Raw genomic sequence first — 14,093 nt, forward strand, 5'->3', positions numbered from 1 at the left:
TGATATCAAAATCAGAGCAGTTAATCTCAGCTCTTTACTTTATGCAGATGATGTTATACTTCTAATTAAATCTGCTACAAGTCTGCAAGATTCCTGACTAAATTGAATAACTGTTGCAATAGATTTGGTATGAAGGTCAGCAATAACAAGTCAAAGACAATGAAAATAGGTAGAAGCATTGAAAATATCAACTGCATTGTGAATTGAGAACAAGTAAAACCTTTCAGTTAGGCACAATTTTTAGTGAGGATGGTAAATTAAATATGGAAATAGACAACACAATCAATAAAGCTGGTATGGTAGGAAGTCAACTGAATAAATTTATATGGAATAAGAGAGAAATTAGTCAAAATACTAAATTAGCTGTATACAAGACAGTGTTCGAACCAATTTTAACTTATGGATCAGAGAGCTGGGTTAGAAATAAAACACTTGACCAAAGACTAGAGACCACAGATATGAGAGTCTTGAGAAAGATTTAGGGGCATGGCATCAATGGCAATATGATATTAAGAAAGAACTTGACACTGTTAGCAGAGCTAATCTCAGATGGTATGGTCACTTAAACAGAATGGGAGAGGAAAGATTAGCAAAACAAATGTTCTCTGTCAGGAAAAAGACACAGAGGAAGACCAAGATATAGGTGGATTAATACAGTAAAAAGTGCCGTAAAAGATAGAAATATAAGATCTGATAATGTTGGAGTCTTGACAAGTAACAGATTGATTTGGAGGAAAATTGTAGATAGGAAGTTAGCAATGAAATGATGTAAGTTTTTCATGTAGTATACCCCTTGTGGGTTCATATCAAGAATTTGATGATGATGATGAATTTATGCATGTACTCTTATCAGCGATGAAGAAGAGATTGCCAAAGAATTAAAGCTGGTTTCGTAAACAGTCGATTTCTAAACTCTTGTTTAATCTTCCTACACGCCGTGCCAAAGAGGGTAATGATGTGGTAGGTTATATCACAATTCCGTATATCAGCTCTATTTCTAACAAATTAACAAAAATCTTCAGGTAATATAAACCTTTAAGAAACCTTTAAGAACCCTTAAGAAAGCTTCGATTCTGGCTTCGACAAGTTAAACATAACAATTTGAAGTATCCAGGTGTGTACCATCTTTGGTGTGGCTGTTATTTCCCATATTATGGAAAAATAGAGCTTCATATCAAAGAACATCTCAGAGATATCACTTATGGTAGAACCAGGGCCATGGCCTTATCTTGTAATGTGCTTAATTCTTCTGATCTCAATGACTATCAGTCCACTGGGATAGATCTTAAATTATCTAAGTGCTGTGATGAATGTGAAACAAAAATCTTAGAATCAACAAAAATTGCACTAAATCCTGTTCACCTTAATGTCAGCCAGGTTAAAGTTTCAGTCTACCACACTTCTGTCATAGATTGGTATTTTATCCAGACTCATTCACAGAACTTTGTCTATATTAGTGGACAGAAAGCTCTTTTCAGGACAGTTACCACAAGGAAATGACTGAGGTCTTGTTAATGAGCTATGTTCTAACAATATATTGAAAGAGATCTTTAAATGAAAATATTTAGGAATTAACAAAATAAGGAGTCTAGATAAACCTGTAACTGACATTTATTATACAAAGAGTTAAAAGTTAACAATTTTACGTTTCTTGGAAATACAAGCATTAGTGTTCACAATATCAATATCAGCACTTGTTTCAATATCCATTGTGTGGACAGTCAGCAGTGGTGAACCTGAAAAGTAAAGAAAAATATCAAACTTAAGAATTAATTAATAGGTAAAAAAAAAAAAATTATGAAAATAAAAATGAGCAAATTTTAAGCATACACACAACATATTGATTAGCAACTACTTTAGAATGAAAGACTATAGACATTAACAGCTTCTATTAATAGGAGGGTGGGGATTGAGACAGCCTCCCCCCCATGTCAGTAGCATTACCCTGTGGTACATTGCTGGTGCTTCAGACAAAAGAAGCACAGGTAACATGAAGCTAATGTCTCAAACAAAGTGTCCAAAGGTACCAAACCTCCTGGACCACTTGCATCAACTATGATAATTACAAAACTTAAAAAGTTCCATGCCGGCTCGATCGTCGCCCAGAGTAACAAGGATCATGTTGCTTGTTTGGGTCGATCCCCTAAACAACACTCTCTCAAGATACATTCCTTAAACATAGAAGAACTATCTGAATCCAAATCCGAAGTAATTGGAAAAATAGCCAAAAAAATTGACATCCTGGCTCTCCAGGAAATCCATGTGCCTGACGCAGTGCTCAATAGACTAAAGATCACAGGCCTAATTCTCGTGTCTTATAGCTCCATCCCAAGTATGGCCTGGCCTCAAGGACTTAACCCAATGTGTACATAATGCAGTATACTCCATAGGTATTAAAGTTCATAATACCACCATCTTCAATGTCTACAAACCTCCATTGCAATCCTATCCTGATCAGATGGACCAGCCACCACCTCACTCTGTCATCTATGTTGGTGACTTCAACTCTCATCACACCATGTGGGGCTATTCCTCTAACAACCGGGAAGGCAATAATCTTGTTAACTGGATGGATACATATAACATGTATTTGGTTTATGATGCCAAGCAGGAAGGCACTCTCCACTCAGCCAGATGGAACAGAACTTACACCCCAGATCTGTGCATAGTCGCTAAAGACTCTGAAGACCATCCTCTGCCAACAACTAGAATCATCCTCAACAGATTCCCTAATAGAGCCAGGCACATCAATCCCAGTCATCAGAGGAACACCAATCGCTAGATGGAATCTTCGCAGGTCCAACTGGAATGCATTTGAGAAACAAATTGAGTGAACCATTACAGCAATTCCACCCACCCCTAACTGATATCCCAGATTTGTTAAACTAATCAAAACTGCAGCCAAAGCCTCTATTCCTAGAGGCTACAGAAAACAATCTATCCCATGCTGTAGGGAAACTGAAGAACGTTTAGTCAAATATGAAGAGACTGAAGACCCAACTGTTGCTAAGGAGCTCATAGCAATGCTGGATAAAAACAGAAAGGAAAGATGGATTTCAACCAACCATGAACTTGATTTCACCACATCTAGCTGGAAAAGCTGGTCACTTCTGAGAAAATTAGGTGGGACAGAATCAACATCACACAAAACAACAGAGATAACTCCTGTTCAAATGGCTAATCATTTACTGAAAACTTCCAAGATACATCCCAGCTCTATCAGGAAAATTACTGTGCAATTTTCCATCAGACGAATCCCGAAGACCGCTCCCGAGCTTGTACCCCCAGTATCTCGGGAAGAGGTACAGGAAGCCTTAAAACTCACCAAGAATGGCAAGTCTGCAGAAGTAGATGGTATTTTCTCCGAGTTTCTAAATCATCTTGGTCAACAAGGCCAAACATGGCTGGCCGCCCTTTTCTCAAAAAATTTGACTGGAAAACTACCAAATGTGTGGTGGGAAGCCAAAATAATTGCCGTGCCCAAACCAGGGAAAGATCCAAATGATGTAAAAAATCTACGGCCTATCTCCTTGCTTTGCTCCACCTTTAAGCTCTTTGAAAGAATTTCACCACTCGTTGAAAGAGCACTCCCCGACTGAACAAGCTGGCTTCAGGCTGGGAAGTTGCTGTGACCAGGTCCTCGCACTGACAACACAGAAAACTTAAAGCCAGAGCCACGTTCATTGACCTAACATCAGCTTATGACATAGTCTGGATCAGGGGCCTTCTCCTAAAGTTAAGAAATATTATAAGGTGCAAAAAAACTTTCCAGCTTTTTGAATCCATTCTCTCCAACAGAAAGATCTCGGTCCATACTGGTGGAAAAAAGAGTATGCCCAGATTCCTTCACAACTGTCTCCCACAGGGCTCTGTGTTAGCCCTTTACTCTTTAACATCTACATGTATGACTTACCACATACCAGCTCAAGCAGGTATATGTACGCTGATGACCTAGTAATCATACATCAGTCTTCCTCTTTTGCGAACCTGGAATCAACCTTGAACACAAACTTGAACATACTGGAAGAGTACTTCAAGCAGTGGTACTTGAAGCCAAATCCAACAAAAACTGTGTCCACAGTATTTCACCTGAACAATGCAGAGGCAAATTGACACCTCAACCTTTCTTTCTGTGGAAAAATGGTAGAACACGAGCCCCACCCAAAATACCTTGGTGTGAGCCTGGGCAGAAGCCTAACCTATAAAAGGCACATCACCAACTTGTCCAACAAAATTAAAACAAGAAACAATATAATTTCCAGGCTTGCTGGAACAACCTGGGGTTGTGATGCAGGTAATAAATGTAACCATCCGAATGATTTGCAATAACATCTGGCATAAGGAAGGTTAGTGTTTAATATAGTCATTCAGCAGATTATGAGAAAATTTACAAGTGCAAGAAGAGGAAATAAATGGAATCGTATATCACAGTTAGAAGATCTAGATTATGCTGATGACAGTTTTTTGATAGCATCAAAATACAATGATATACAAACAAAATCAAAATAAAACAGCTGAAATAGTTGGTCTTTAATATGACCAAAACAAAAGTACTTAAACTCAACAGCAAATGTTATAAAGAGATCAAAATCAATCAGCATGCTGAAGAGAAGAGGAATTATTGGAATACTTGGGAGCAAATGTAGATACCTAACGTGGAACTTTTATGTGTATGTTGGGTTCATACACAAGAAGTTGGTTAATCAATCTATAGTAGGTTAGTACTACTCTATGTATGGTTAGTGGGTTGGCAAAGGAGAAACTTGTTTACATTTGATTTAAAAGCCTGTACACAGTAATCTCTTGATTAATGCACCCCTGATCAGTGAGTCATTTTTTTTAACCCCCAAATTTGATTAGTGCGCCTCTAAAATTCGATTAGTGTGTCTATATACATCTTACAAATAAATGTTACAGATTTTAAAAATTTTCTATCTATACATTTTTATGGCTAACTATTTTAAAAAATCACTCACCAGAATGAAATAAATTAGTTACCAATTTAAATCATTTTACAAAGTTATTTTTAATGGCATACTACACTACTTCCATGTACACTATGTATACTATGTTCCAAATTTTTACCCCAAAAATTTATGTCGTCTGCTATAGTATGCCCACAGATTCAAGACCCTTCGACACTTCTGCACACATCACAAAAAAGGAGAATCCATATTCCAATAATAGGGTAATCAATCTGTCTTCTGGGATTACCGTATATTATCATGTATAATGCGAAAAATTTATGGTAAAAAATACTACTTAAAGTTAGGGGTTCGCATTATATGCGGATCCTAAAAAATATAACATCTTATTAGACTCGCACACACAATATATACTACCTAATGCCTATGCAACCAAATCTACTTGACCCACTCGCATTCGGCGACCGAGCGCGTAACGTATCTGCGCATGCACTCTCCGTCGCCGAATGATAGAGCACAGTTAGGTATATCGGTTTAACCACAGTTCATTTTAAATATTATTCGTTAAACAAACCTAGCCTGAAAATGAGCCAACAGAAACATAAACGTTCATCTTTTGAAGCAGGATTTAAATTGTGTGTCGTGCAGTTTGCAGAAGAACATAATAACAGTGTTGCTATGAGAAAATTTGGTGTAGCAGAGAATAATATTAGACTTTGGCGTAAGCAAAAAGACAGTCTTGAAAAAATCCCCAAAATGAAACGTGCACGTCGTGGAGATGAAGCATCCTTTCCAGAACTCGAAGAAGAGCTAAATGAATGGATTTTGTTGCAACGACAAGATGGCATTATAGTAACAAGAAATGCAATTCGTTTTCGAGCTCTACAACTCAAGAATGGTAAATTCAAGGACACACCAGGTATTTCATCTTTTCTTGCTTCGCCTGGGTGGTGCAACAGATTTATGGAACGCAAAGCATTAACATTACGACACCGAACAAAAATTGCGCAGAAGTTACCAAAGCAGCTTGAAGAAAAAGTGCAGTCCTTCCATAAATTTATCATAAAATTCCAGAAGTGTCACGGATATGAGCTTTCCCAAATTGGCAATATGGATGAGACACCAATGTACTTTTGATATGCCTGGGAATCGAACAGTAAACTCAGTTGGTGAAAAGGGTGTCTTCATAAAAACAACGGGACATGAAAAAATGCATTTTACCGTTGTTCTAGCATGCATGGCAGACGGAACCAAATTAAAACCAACAGTGATATTTAAAAGGAAAATTCCGAAGCATATGAAATTTCCACCAGGTGTAATTGTTCGCGCCAATCAGAAAGGTTGGATGGATGAAGAAGGTGTACAATTGTGGCTGGATCAAGTATGGAACATACGTCCAGGTAGCTTGTTACATCAACAAAGCATGCTAGTCTGGGATATGTTCCAGGCGCATTTAACAGAAGCAAGCAAAGAGAAAGCATGCGAGCTACGTACATATCTAGCAGTCGTACTGGGTGGTCTAACTTCCGTTTTGCAGCCGCTTGAAGTCAGCTTGAATAAGCCATTTAAAGATCACTTACATGAAAAATGGAGAGAATGGATGTCATCTGGTTTGATGAAGATGACAAAGGCTGGGAATTTTCAGAAGCCTGAGATCACCCTAGTCACCAGCTGGGTTAAAGAAGCATGGGATTCGATACCATCTGAAATGATTCAATTCTCATTTCTTAAATGTGAAATAAGTAATTCAATGAATGGATCCGAAGATCACGTCATATACGAAAGCGAGGATGATGCACAACAAATTGGAGAGCATGAAGACTATGACGACAACTGCTACACTGATGACGCAATCCCTACAAATAAATTTATAAATGAAATGTTTGACGACTCAAAAGATGAAGAAGAATTTAAAGGATTTTGACATTTTGTTTTAAAATAAATATTTTTTTTGTTAATTCGTCTTGTATTTTGACATTTTGTTTTTAAATAAATCTTTTTCATTAATTAGTATTGTATTTTGACATTTTGTTTTAAAATAAATATCATCATCAAATTCCTGCCATGTACCCTCAAGGGGTGTACAGGATATGATAGTACTACATGAAAAAAATTACATCATTATTAATTTCCTATCTACAATTTTCCTCCAAATCAGTCTGTTACTTGTCAAGGCTTCAACATTATCAGGTCTTATATTTCCATCGTCTAAGGCACTTTGTACTGTATCAATCAACCTATATCTTGGTCTTCCTCTGGGTTGTTTTCCTGCCAACCTGGCAGAGAACACTTGTTTTGCTAATCTTTCTTTGCCCATTCTGTTTAAGTGACCATACCACCTGAGATCAGCTCTGCTAACGCATTCCTGGATGTTGACAATGTCAAGTTCTTTCCTAATATCCTCATTTTTAATATGATATTGCCATTGATGCCATCTGTTCAATCCTATAATCTTTCTCAGGACTCTCATATCTGCGGTCTCTAGTCTTTGGTAAAGTGTTTTACTTCTGACCCAGCTCTCAGATCCATAAGTTAAAACTGGTTTGAACGCTGTCTTGTATACAGCTAATTTAGTGTTCCGACTAATTTCTCTCTTATTCCATATGAATTTATTCAATTGACTTCCTACCATACCAGCTTTGCTGATTCTGTTGTCTATTTCTATATTGAATTTACCATCTTCACTAAAAATTGTGTCTAAGTAGCTGAAATGTTTTACTTGTTCCACATGTTCTCCATTCACAACACAGTTGACATTTTCAATGATTCTGCCTATTTTCATTGTCTTTGTCTTTTTATTGCTGACCTTCATGCCATATCTATTACAACAGCTATTCAATTTAGTCAGAGAATCTTGCAGACTCGTAGCAGATTTATTTAGAAGTATAACATCATCCGCATAAATCAAAGAGCTGACATTAACATCTCCAATTTTGATATCATTTTTAATACCACTTTCCTTCATAATGTGATCCATATAGATAATGAATAACAGAGGGGATAATGTACATCCTTGTCTCACACCAGATTTAACATTAAACCATCTTCCAGTACTTCCTTCAATTCTAACTGCTGACTTACAACTCAAATAAAGACTACGTATTGCTTGATATAATGCCCCATTGACACCATATAACTGTAGCATATTGAATAGCTTCTCTCTTGGCACCTTGTCATATGCCTTTTCCAAATCGACAAAACTTAAATACAGATCTCTGTTATATTTCCATGCTTTCTCGACTATTTGTCGTAAAGTGAAAATCTGATCCTGACATCCTCAATTTGACCTGAATCCAGCTTGTTCTTCACCAAGCTTTTCTTCCACAATTCTTCTCAACCGTTTCTCAAGTATACTTGCATAGATTTGCCAGGAACACTCAGTAGGGAAATACCTCTATAATTCTCACATTCAGTTTTATTTCCCTTTTTATATATGGGTACTATGAGAGCTCTACTCCAATCATCGGGAATTCGTCCCTCTGTACAGGCTTTCTGAACTATGCAGTGCAGCCACTGTAAGACTCTTATACCACCATACTTCAGCATTTCTGGTCGAATATCATCTACTCCTGCTGCCTTTCCACATTTCAAACCTTTGATGGCTTTTTCTACTTCATGTATCGATATGTATTCCTGACTGCATGCCTGGTCAGTGTTTTTTTACCACCGCGCTATCATCACTGCTTGTTTCATTTAGCAGTTTTTCAAAGTAATTACTCCATACTTCAAGGATATCTTTTTCTCCGGTTTTCATGTCACTTTTATCTTCTCTAACTCCTTTTACAGCACTCTTTCCTCCATTCCTAAGCTGCTTCAACAACCTCCAGAATATTTTGCCACTTTCTTGATATTTATTTTCTATATTCTTGCCAAAGTCCTCCCATGACTTTTGTTTAGCTAGTTTTACACAGTGTTTAGCATTTTTGCATTTGTCTCTGTATTCTCTAAGAGAACAAGCTGACTTATTTGACAGGAACTTTTGATATGCTTTCTTCTTTTCCTTCACTGCCTCTAACTTCCTGTGTCCACCAGGGAGTTCTGATTTTTTATCCTTGCAGACAACCTCACCACATGCCTCTTTAGCAGAATCAATCAATGTTTCCTTCAGAGTTTGCCACTGAATCTCCAAGGTTTGATTACTGTTCTCAAACTCTTTCATTTTTTCTTCAATAATCTTTGTTTATTTTAGTCTACAATTCACATCTGAGAGCTGCTCAACTTTTATTCACTTTAAAACTTTCTTACATGTTATTCTTTTCAATATGAAATTCAATTTTATCCTGCTCAAGACTAAATAGTGATCACTTCCAATTTCAAATCCTCTGTACACTCTAGTGTCCTGCACCAGGGAGAAAACATCACTATCAACAATAACATAGTCAATGAGACTTTTCTTATTCCTTGCTTCTTCTCTCTATGTGAATTTGTGCACATTTTTATGTTGGAACATGGTGTTAGTAATAACCAGTCCATGTCCTGAGCAGAAATCCAACAGATATTTGCCATTATTAGCTTTGCTCTTTTCTCCAAATTTTCACAAAATATTTTTGTATGTCTCACAATCATTTCCTACTCTGCTATTTAGATCCCCAACAAGGACCAACTTTTCCTTTTTCATTGTGTCAGTTGCTTTTTCTAAAGCTTCAAAAAATTCCTCCACTTCTACCTTAGTAGAGCCTTCTGTGGGACCATAAGCACAAATAAGTCTCATTGTCCAGTTCCCCATTCTCATATTTCCCCACATCACTCTACTTGAGACTGACTGCCATCCAAGTAGATTAGCCTCGTATTTTGTATTTAATACTATGGCTACTCCTTCTTTTCCTTGATTGTCATTGCCTGAATATAACATTTTGTATTTATTGCTCAGAAAGATCTCACCAGTTTTTGTCTTTTTTGTTTCAGTCACTCCTATTATGTCGATCTGGTACTTATTTCATTCCTCAGCTAGCTCTATTTCTTTTCCATTCAGGCTTCTTATGTTGATAGTACCGATCTTTAACTCTGGTGATGTTGAGTTGGGGTTTGTTTTCAGATTTGTTCCAGTAGCTGACTTTTCGCTGTTCGCCCTGGTTCCCTGGCGAAAACAACGGGGGCCTTGTTTGACCGGGCGACGCCCCAGCCGGCATGAATAAATATTTATATTAGTATTTTTACATATTAGTATATTTATTTGTAATATTAGTATATTTATATTTATATTAGAAAAATAAATATTTCTTTCGTTAATTCGTCTTGTATTTTGACATTTTGTTTTTAAATAAATGTTTCTTTCGTTAATTCGTATTGTATTATTTATAATGTTATGGAACAAGATTAACAGATCGCATTATACGTGGACATGGCATTTTAGGGCTAGTTTTCAAACAAAATTTCTAGTTCGCATTATAGGTGGATTGCATTATATGCGATAATATACGGTAGTTGTTTATTATTACACATCGGGAAATTAACTTCTCTTTTATGATTATTGTAGTTTTTAAAGTGGTAACTATTTTGCTTGTATAACAGTTGGGAAATTTTATCTATAAAGCATGTGATTTCGCATGTTGGCGACCGATTCGTACTTACTTGATTTCTTTCTCCCCTTCAATGATAACGTCCAAGAGTTAATTAAATCTCATTCTGAAGAATTGAGTGATTCCGACCTGCTAAATTTCGATGGACAGCGGGAAGATCCTGAAGAATATGAAGAAAATTTAACCACTGATAGTCAACCAAAAGAGATTTCACAGAAACAATTTGAAAATACTTTTTCGTACAATCGAAGTTTTTAAGCAGCAATGCTTAGAGTCTGACCCTGATGAAGAGAGAAGCAATAAAATTTGCAGAAGAGTAGAAGAGGCAATAGGGAGATACCATCGGTTGTATGAAAAAAAGAAAAAAATGCCTGATAAACTACTTTAGCTCAATTCTTTGTTAAGAAGTAGAATAATAAATTTATATTCTGAATATGTTTTATTGTCTTTCAGCTTCACGGTTTTCCTTTAACTAGACCCTGAGACATACCCGAATTCTTTTATAAAAAAAAAAATTAAGGGTCAAAAAAGAAATCTGAGGAACGAATTATACATTTTCCCATAGGTTATTATATTCAATTAGTGCATTTTTGATTCATGTGCCTGTTTTAAAGAATGCATTAGGTGCACTAATCAAGGAATTGCTGTATTCTATTCCATTTGAAACACGTAAGGGGAAGACTTTCCAAAATACAGCAGTAGCAGGGCTGGAGAAGGAGGAACTAACAGGAATATAATGCAAAGAATGACAAAAGCTAATACTTGTTAAAGATACCAAGTTATTTTAAATATAAACCTGGTTTTTTTACTCCATTTCCCAAGTCAGCCAGTCAAGTTTGCGCCTGCAAGTGTTGCAAGTCTAGCTGACCCTGCACATAGTGTAAGCCCAAGGCAACTCGTGTTAAAGGTAGAATTATTCTACCTTTACCACGAGTTGCCTTGGACTTGCACTACGTGCAAGCTAGACTTGCAACACTTGCAGGCGCAAACTTGACTGACTTGTCTGTTTGCTTACTTGGGAAATGGAGTAAAAAACCAGGTTTATATTTAAAATAACTTGGTATCTTTAACATATATTATACCCAAGGTAAAAAAACTTTCTATATAAAAGCTAATACTGTTTTCAGAAAATTAAATATTTGGAATTTTTCAAAATATTAAGATCTTCAGAGATATGGAAGCTTACCAAAAACAGGAAGGTAAATTAAATAGTTATCAAACAAAATGTCTGTGTAAATATTAAAAATATTTTGGCCCAAATGTATAACAAATGATGACTTATGAAAAAAAGCATCACCAATGAAATAAAAAAAAAATGCAGATGGAAACAGATTGGACACTATACTGAGAGTAGACAGCAGATTCCTAGCATTAGTTTGACATGGATCCCAGAAGGAAAAGAGGAAGGCCTAAATTAATTTGGCAGAGAATAACAGAAAAGGAAAGAAGAATGGCTGGGTGGACAAGCTGGAGAGAAGCCAAATTGATGGCTCCGGACAGAGATATCTGGAAGAAACATCTTGGCTTTATGTATGCACTAAAGAACAAAGTTTCTTTTTGTTGCTGCATGTGTCCTTTTATTGTGCTATCTTTATATGACATGCATTTAAAATCTTTCTGCTGCTACTTTTAGGGTTCAGAGAGTTACCATACGCTGAGCCATGCTGTTGCTTCACTGTAGTGGCAACTGCACTGGAACTTGTTTTCCATAAATGGTTCTACGAATTATAACTGATGAAAATATTTCGATTTTTTCTAAAATGTGAATTCTACCCAAGAGAGGTTGCAAACCTGTAGTTTACAAGATAATGGTACAGCAACACCATGGATGGATTAAGGATGGGAAAGATAATTCAGAAGCCATACTTATAAGACCAAACAAAACTTTTTTTCATATAATTTGTTCAGATTACATGCATGATAACATAGCATGTCCAGTGAGTCAATACTTCAAGATCTTACTCCTGAGCCATTCACCAGATTATATTCCTATGATAGTACATCAGAAAAGTATGTTTACAGGCTATCATGTAATGTTTACTGTAAATCAAATGCAAAGATAACTTCTCTAAAATGATTAACAGTTCATTTAGCAATGGTAAATGTCCATTTGTATTCTAACACCATCTTTTTTTTCTTTGAGTGCCATCTCCTATCGGAGGTCGGCGACCACCTTGGCAAATTTTGAGTGATTCTCAGCTATTCTGAGCAGTCTCTCAGATTCATACCAGTCCACTGTCTGATATCTGCCAGCCAAGATTTTCTTAGTCTTCCTTGTCCTCTTCTTCCATTTATCTTCCCTTTTATAATCAATTGAAGTATCTTATATTTTTCATTACGAAGTAGGTGACCAAGATATGCGGTTTTCCTTCTTTTTATGGTATCTAAAAGTTCACGTGATTTCCCCATTTGTTCCAGTACTTCCTGATTGGATGTTTTTGCTGTCCATGGGATTTTTAACATTCGTCTGTATAACCACATCTCAAAGGCTTCGAGTCTTTTTATTGATGTTGTCTTCAAGGTCCAAGTTTCTGTGCTGTACAGCAGTACAGACCATACATAGCATTTAACCATGCGTACTCTAAGTTCTAAGTTTAAACTGCAGTTACACAGTGTTGATTTCATCAAGAGAAAATTTTTTCTTGCCATTTCAATTCTAACTTTTATTTCCATTTCTGGATTGCAATCTTCATTTAACCAGCATCCGAGATATTTAAACTTTGCCACTCTTTCTATTTGTTTCCTATTTAAAGAAAGTGCTAAATTAAGAATTGGTTTCTTACTTATGACCATGAATTTAGTTTTGGTGATATTTATTTTTAATCACATTTTTTCACTCTCTGCATTAGTTCCAAAAGATTTTGAAGATCCTGAATATTGTCAGCCAGAAGAGCTGTATCATCGGCACATCGGATGTTACTGATGATTTCACCATTTACACTAATCCCTTCCTTTCTTCCTTCCAAGACTTTCTGAAATAAGGCTTCTGAGTAGATGTTAAAAAGAAGAGGTGACAGCACACATCCTTGCCTTACTCCTCGTTTGATGTTAATGGAGTCTGTAATAATGTCATCAACTTGAACAGATGCCTTTTGGTTCCAATATAAGTTTTCAATGATCCTGATGTCTTTACCATCTAATCCAATTCTTTTTAATAGTACAATCATTTTAGCATGTTGGACTTTGTCAAATGCTTTCTCGAAGTCAATGAAGCAAATGAATATTACCTTGTTTTGGTCAATACATTTTTGAAATAAGATCTGAGAACAGAAAAGGGCCTCTCGTTCCCAAGCCGTTTCTAAAGCCGAATTGGGTATCACTGATGGTGTCTTCACATTTTCTGTATATTCTTTTTTGAATTATTTTCAGAAACATTTTGAGAACGTGACTCATTAGGCTGATCATTCTATAGTCATTATAAGTTTTCGCATTTACTTTTTTAGGTAGCATGATGAAGGTCGACTGTAACCAGTCTTGAGGGATTATGCCTGTATCGTAGATCTTATTAAATAGCTTTACTAATATGTTAATGTTGTCACTTTCTAATAACTTTACTATTTCTGCTGGTATTCTATCTGGTCCTAGGGCTTTACCATTTTTAGCTGAGTTTAATGCACATTCTACCTCTGATTTTAGAATGCATGGACCT

General features: G+C 36.2%; 1 protein-coding gene across 3 annotated transcripts in view; it reads right to left on the reverse strand.

Moving 5' to 3' along the window:
- Window positions 1-1,593: 1,593 nt before the first annotated feature.
- The window catches only part of LOC150098225 (uncharacterized), an 89,860-nt gene continuing 77,360 nt past the window's right edge, over window positions 1,594-14,093 (reverse strand). For all 3 annotated transcript variants that reach the window (XM_090406082.1, XM_090406081.1, XM_090406083.1), the window contains exon 6: window positions 1,594-1,736. In XM_090406082.1, the coding sequence (XP_090262208.1) occupies window positions 1,627-1,736 (110 nt within the window). In that variant the 3' untranslated portion in view covers window positions 1,594-1,626. The remainder of the gene's footprint in view (window positions 1,737-14,093) is intronic.

This window comes from Typopeltis vanoorti, chromosome 16, assembly GCF_054136105.1.
Source record: "Typopeltis vanoorti isolate ZY-2024b chromosome 16, IOZ_Tvanoo_1.0, whole genome shotgun sequence".
Classification (NCBI taxonomy): Eukaryota; Metazoa; Arthropoda; class Arachnida; order Uropygi; family Thelyphonidae; genus Typopeltis; species Typopeltis vanoorti.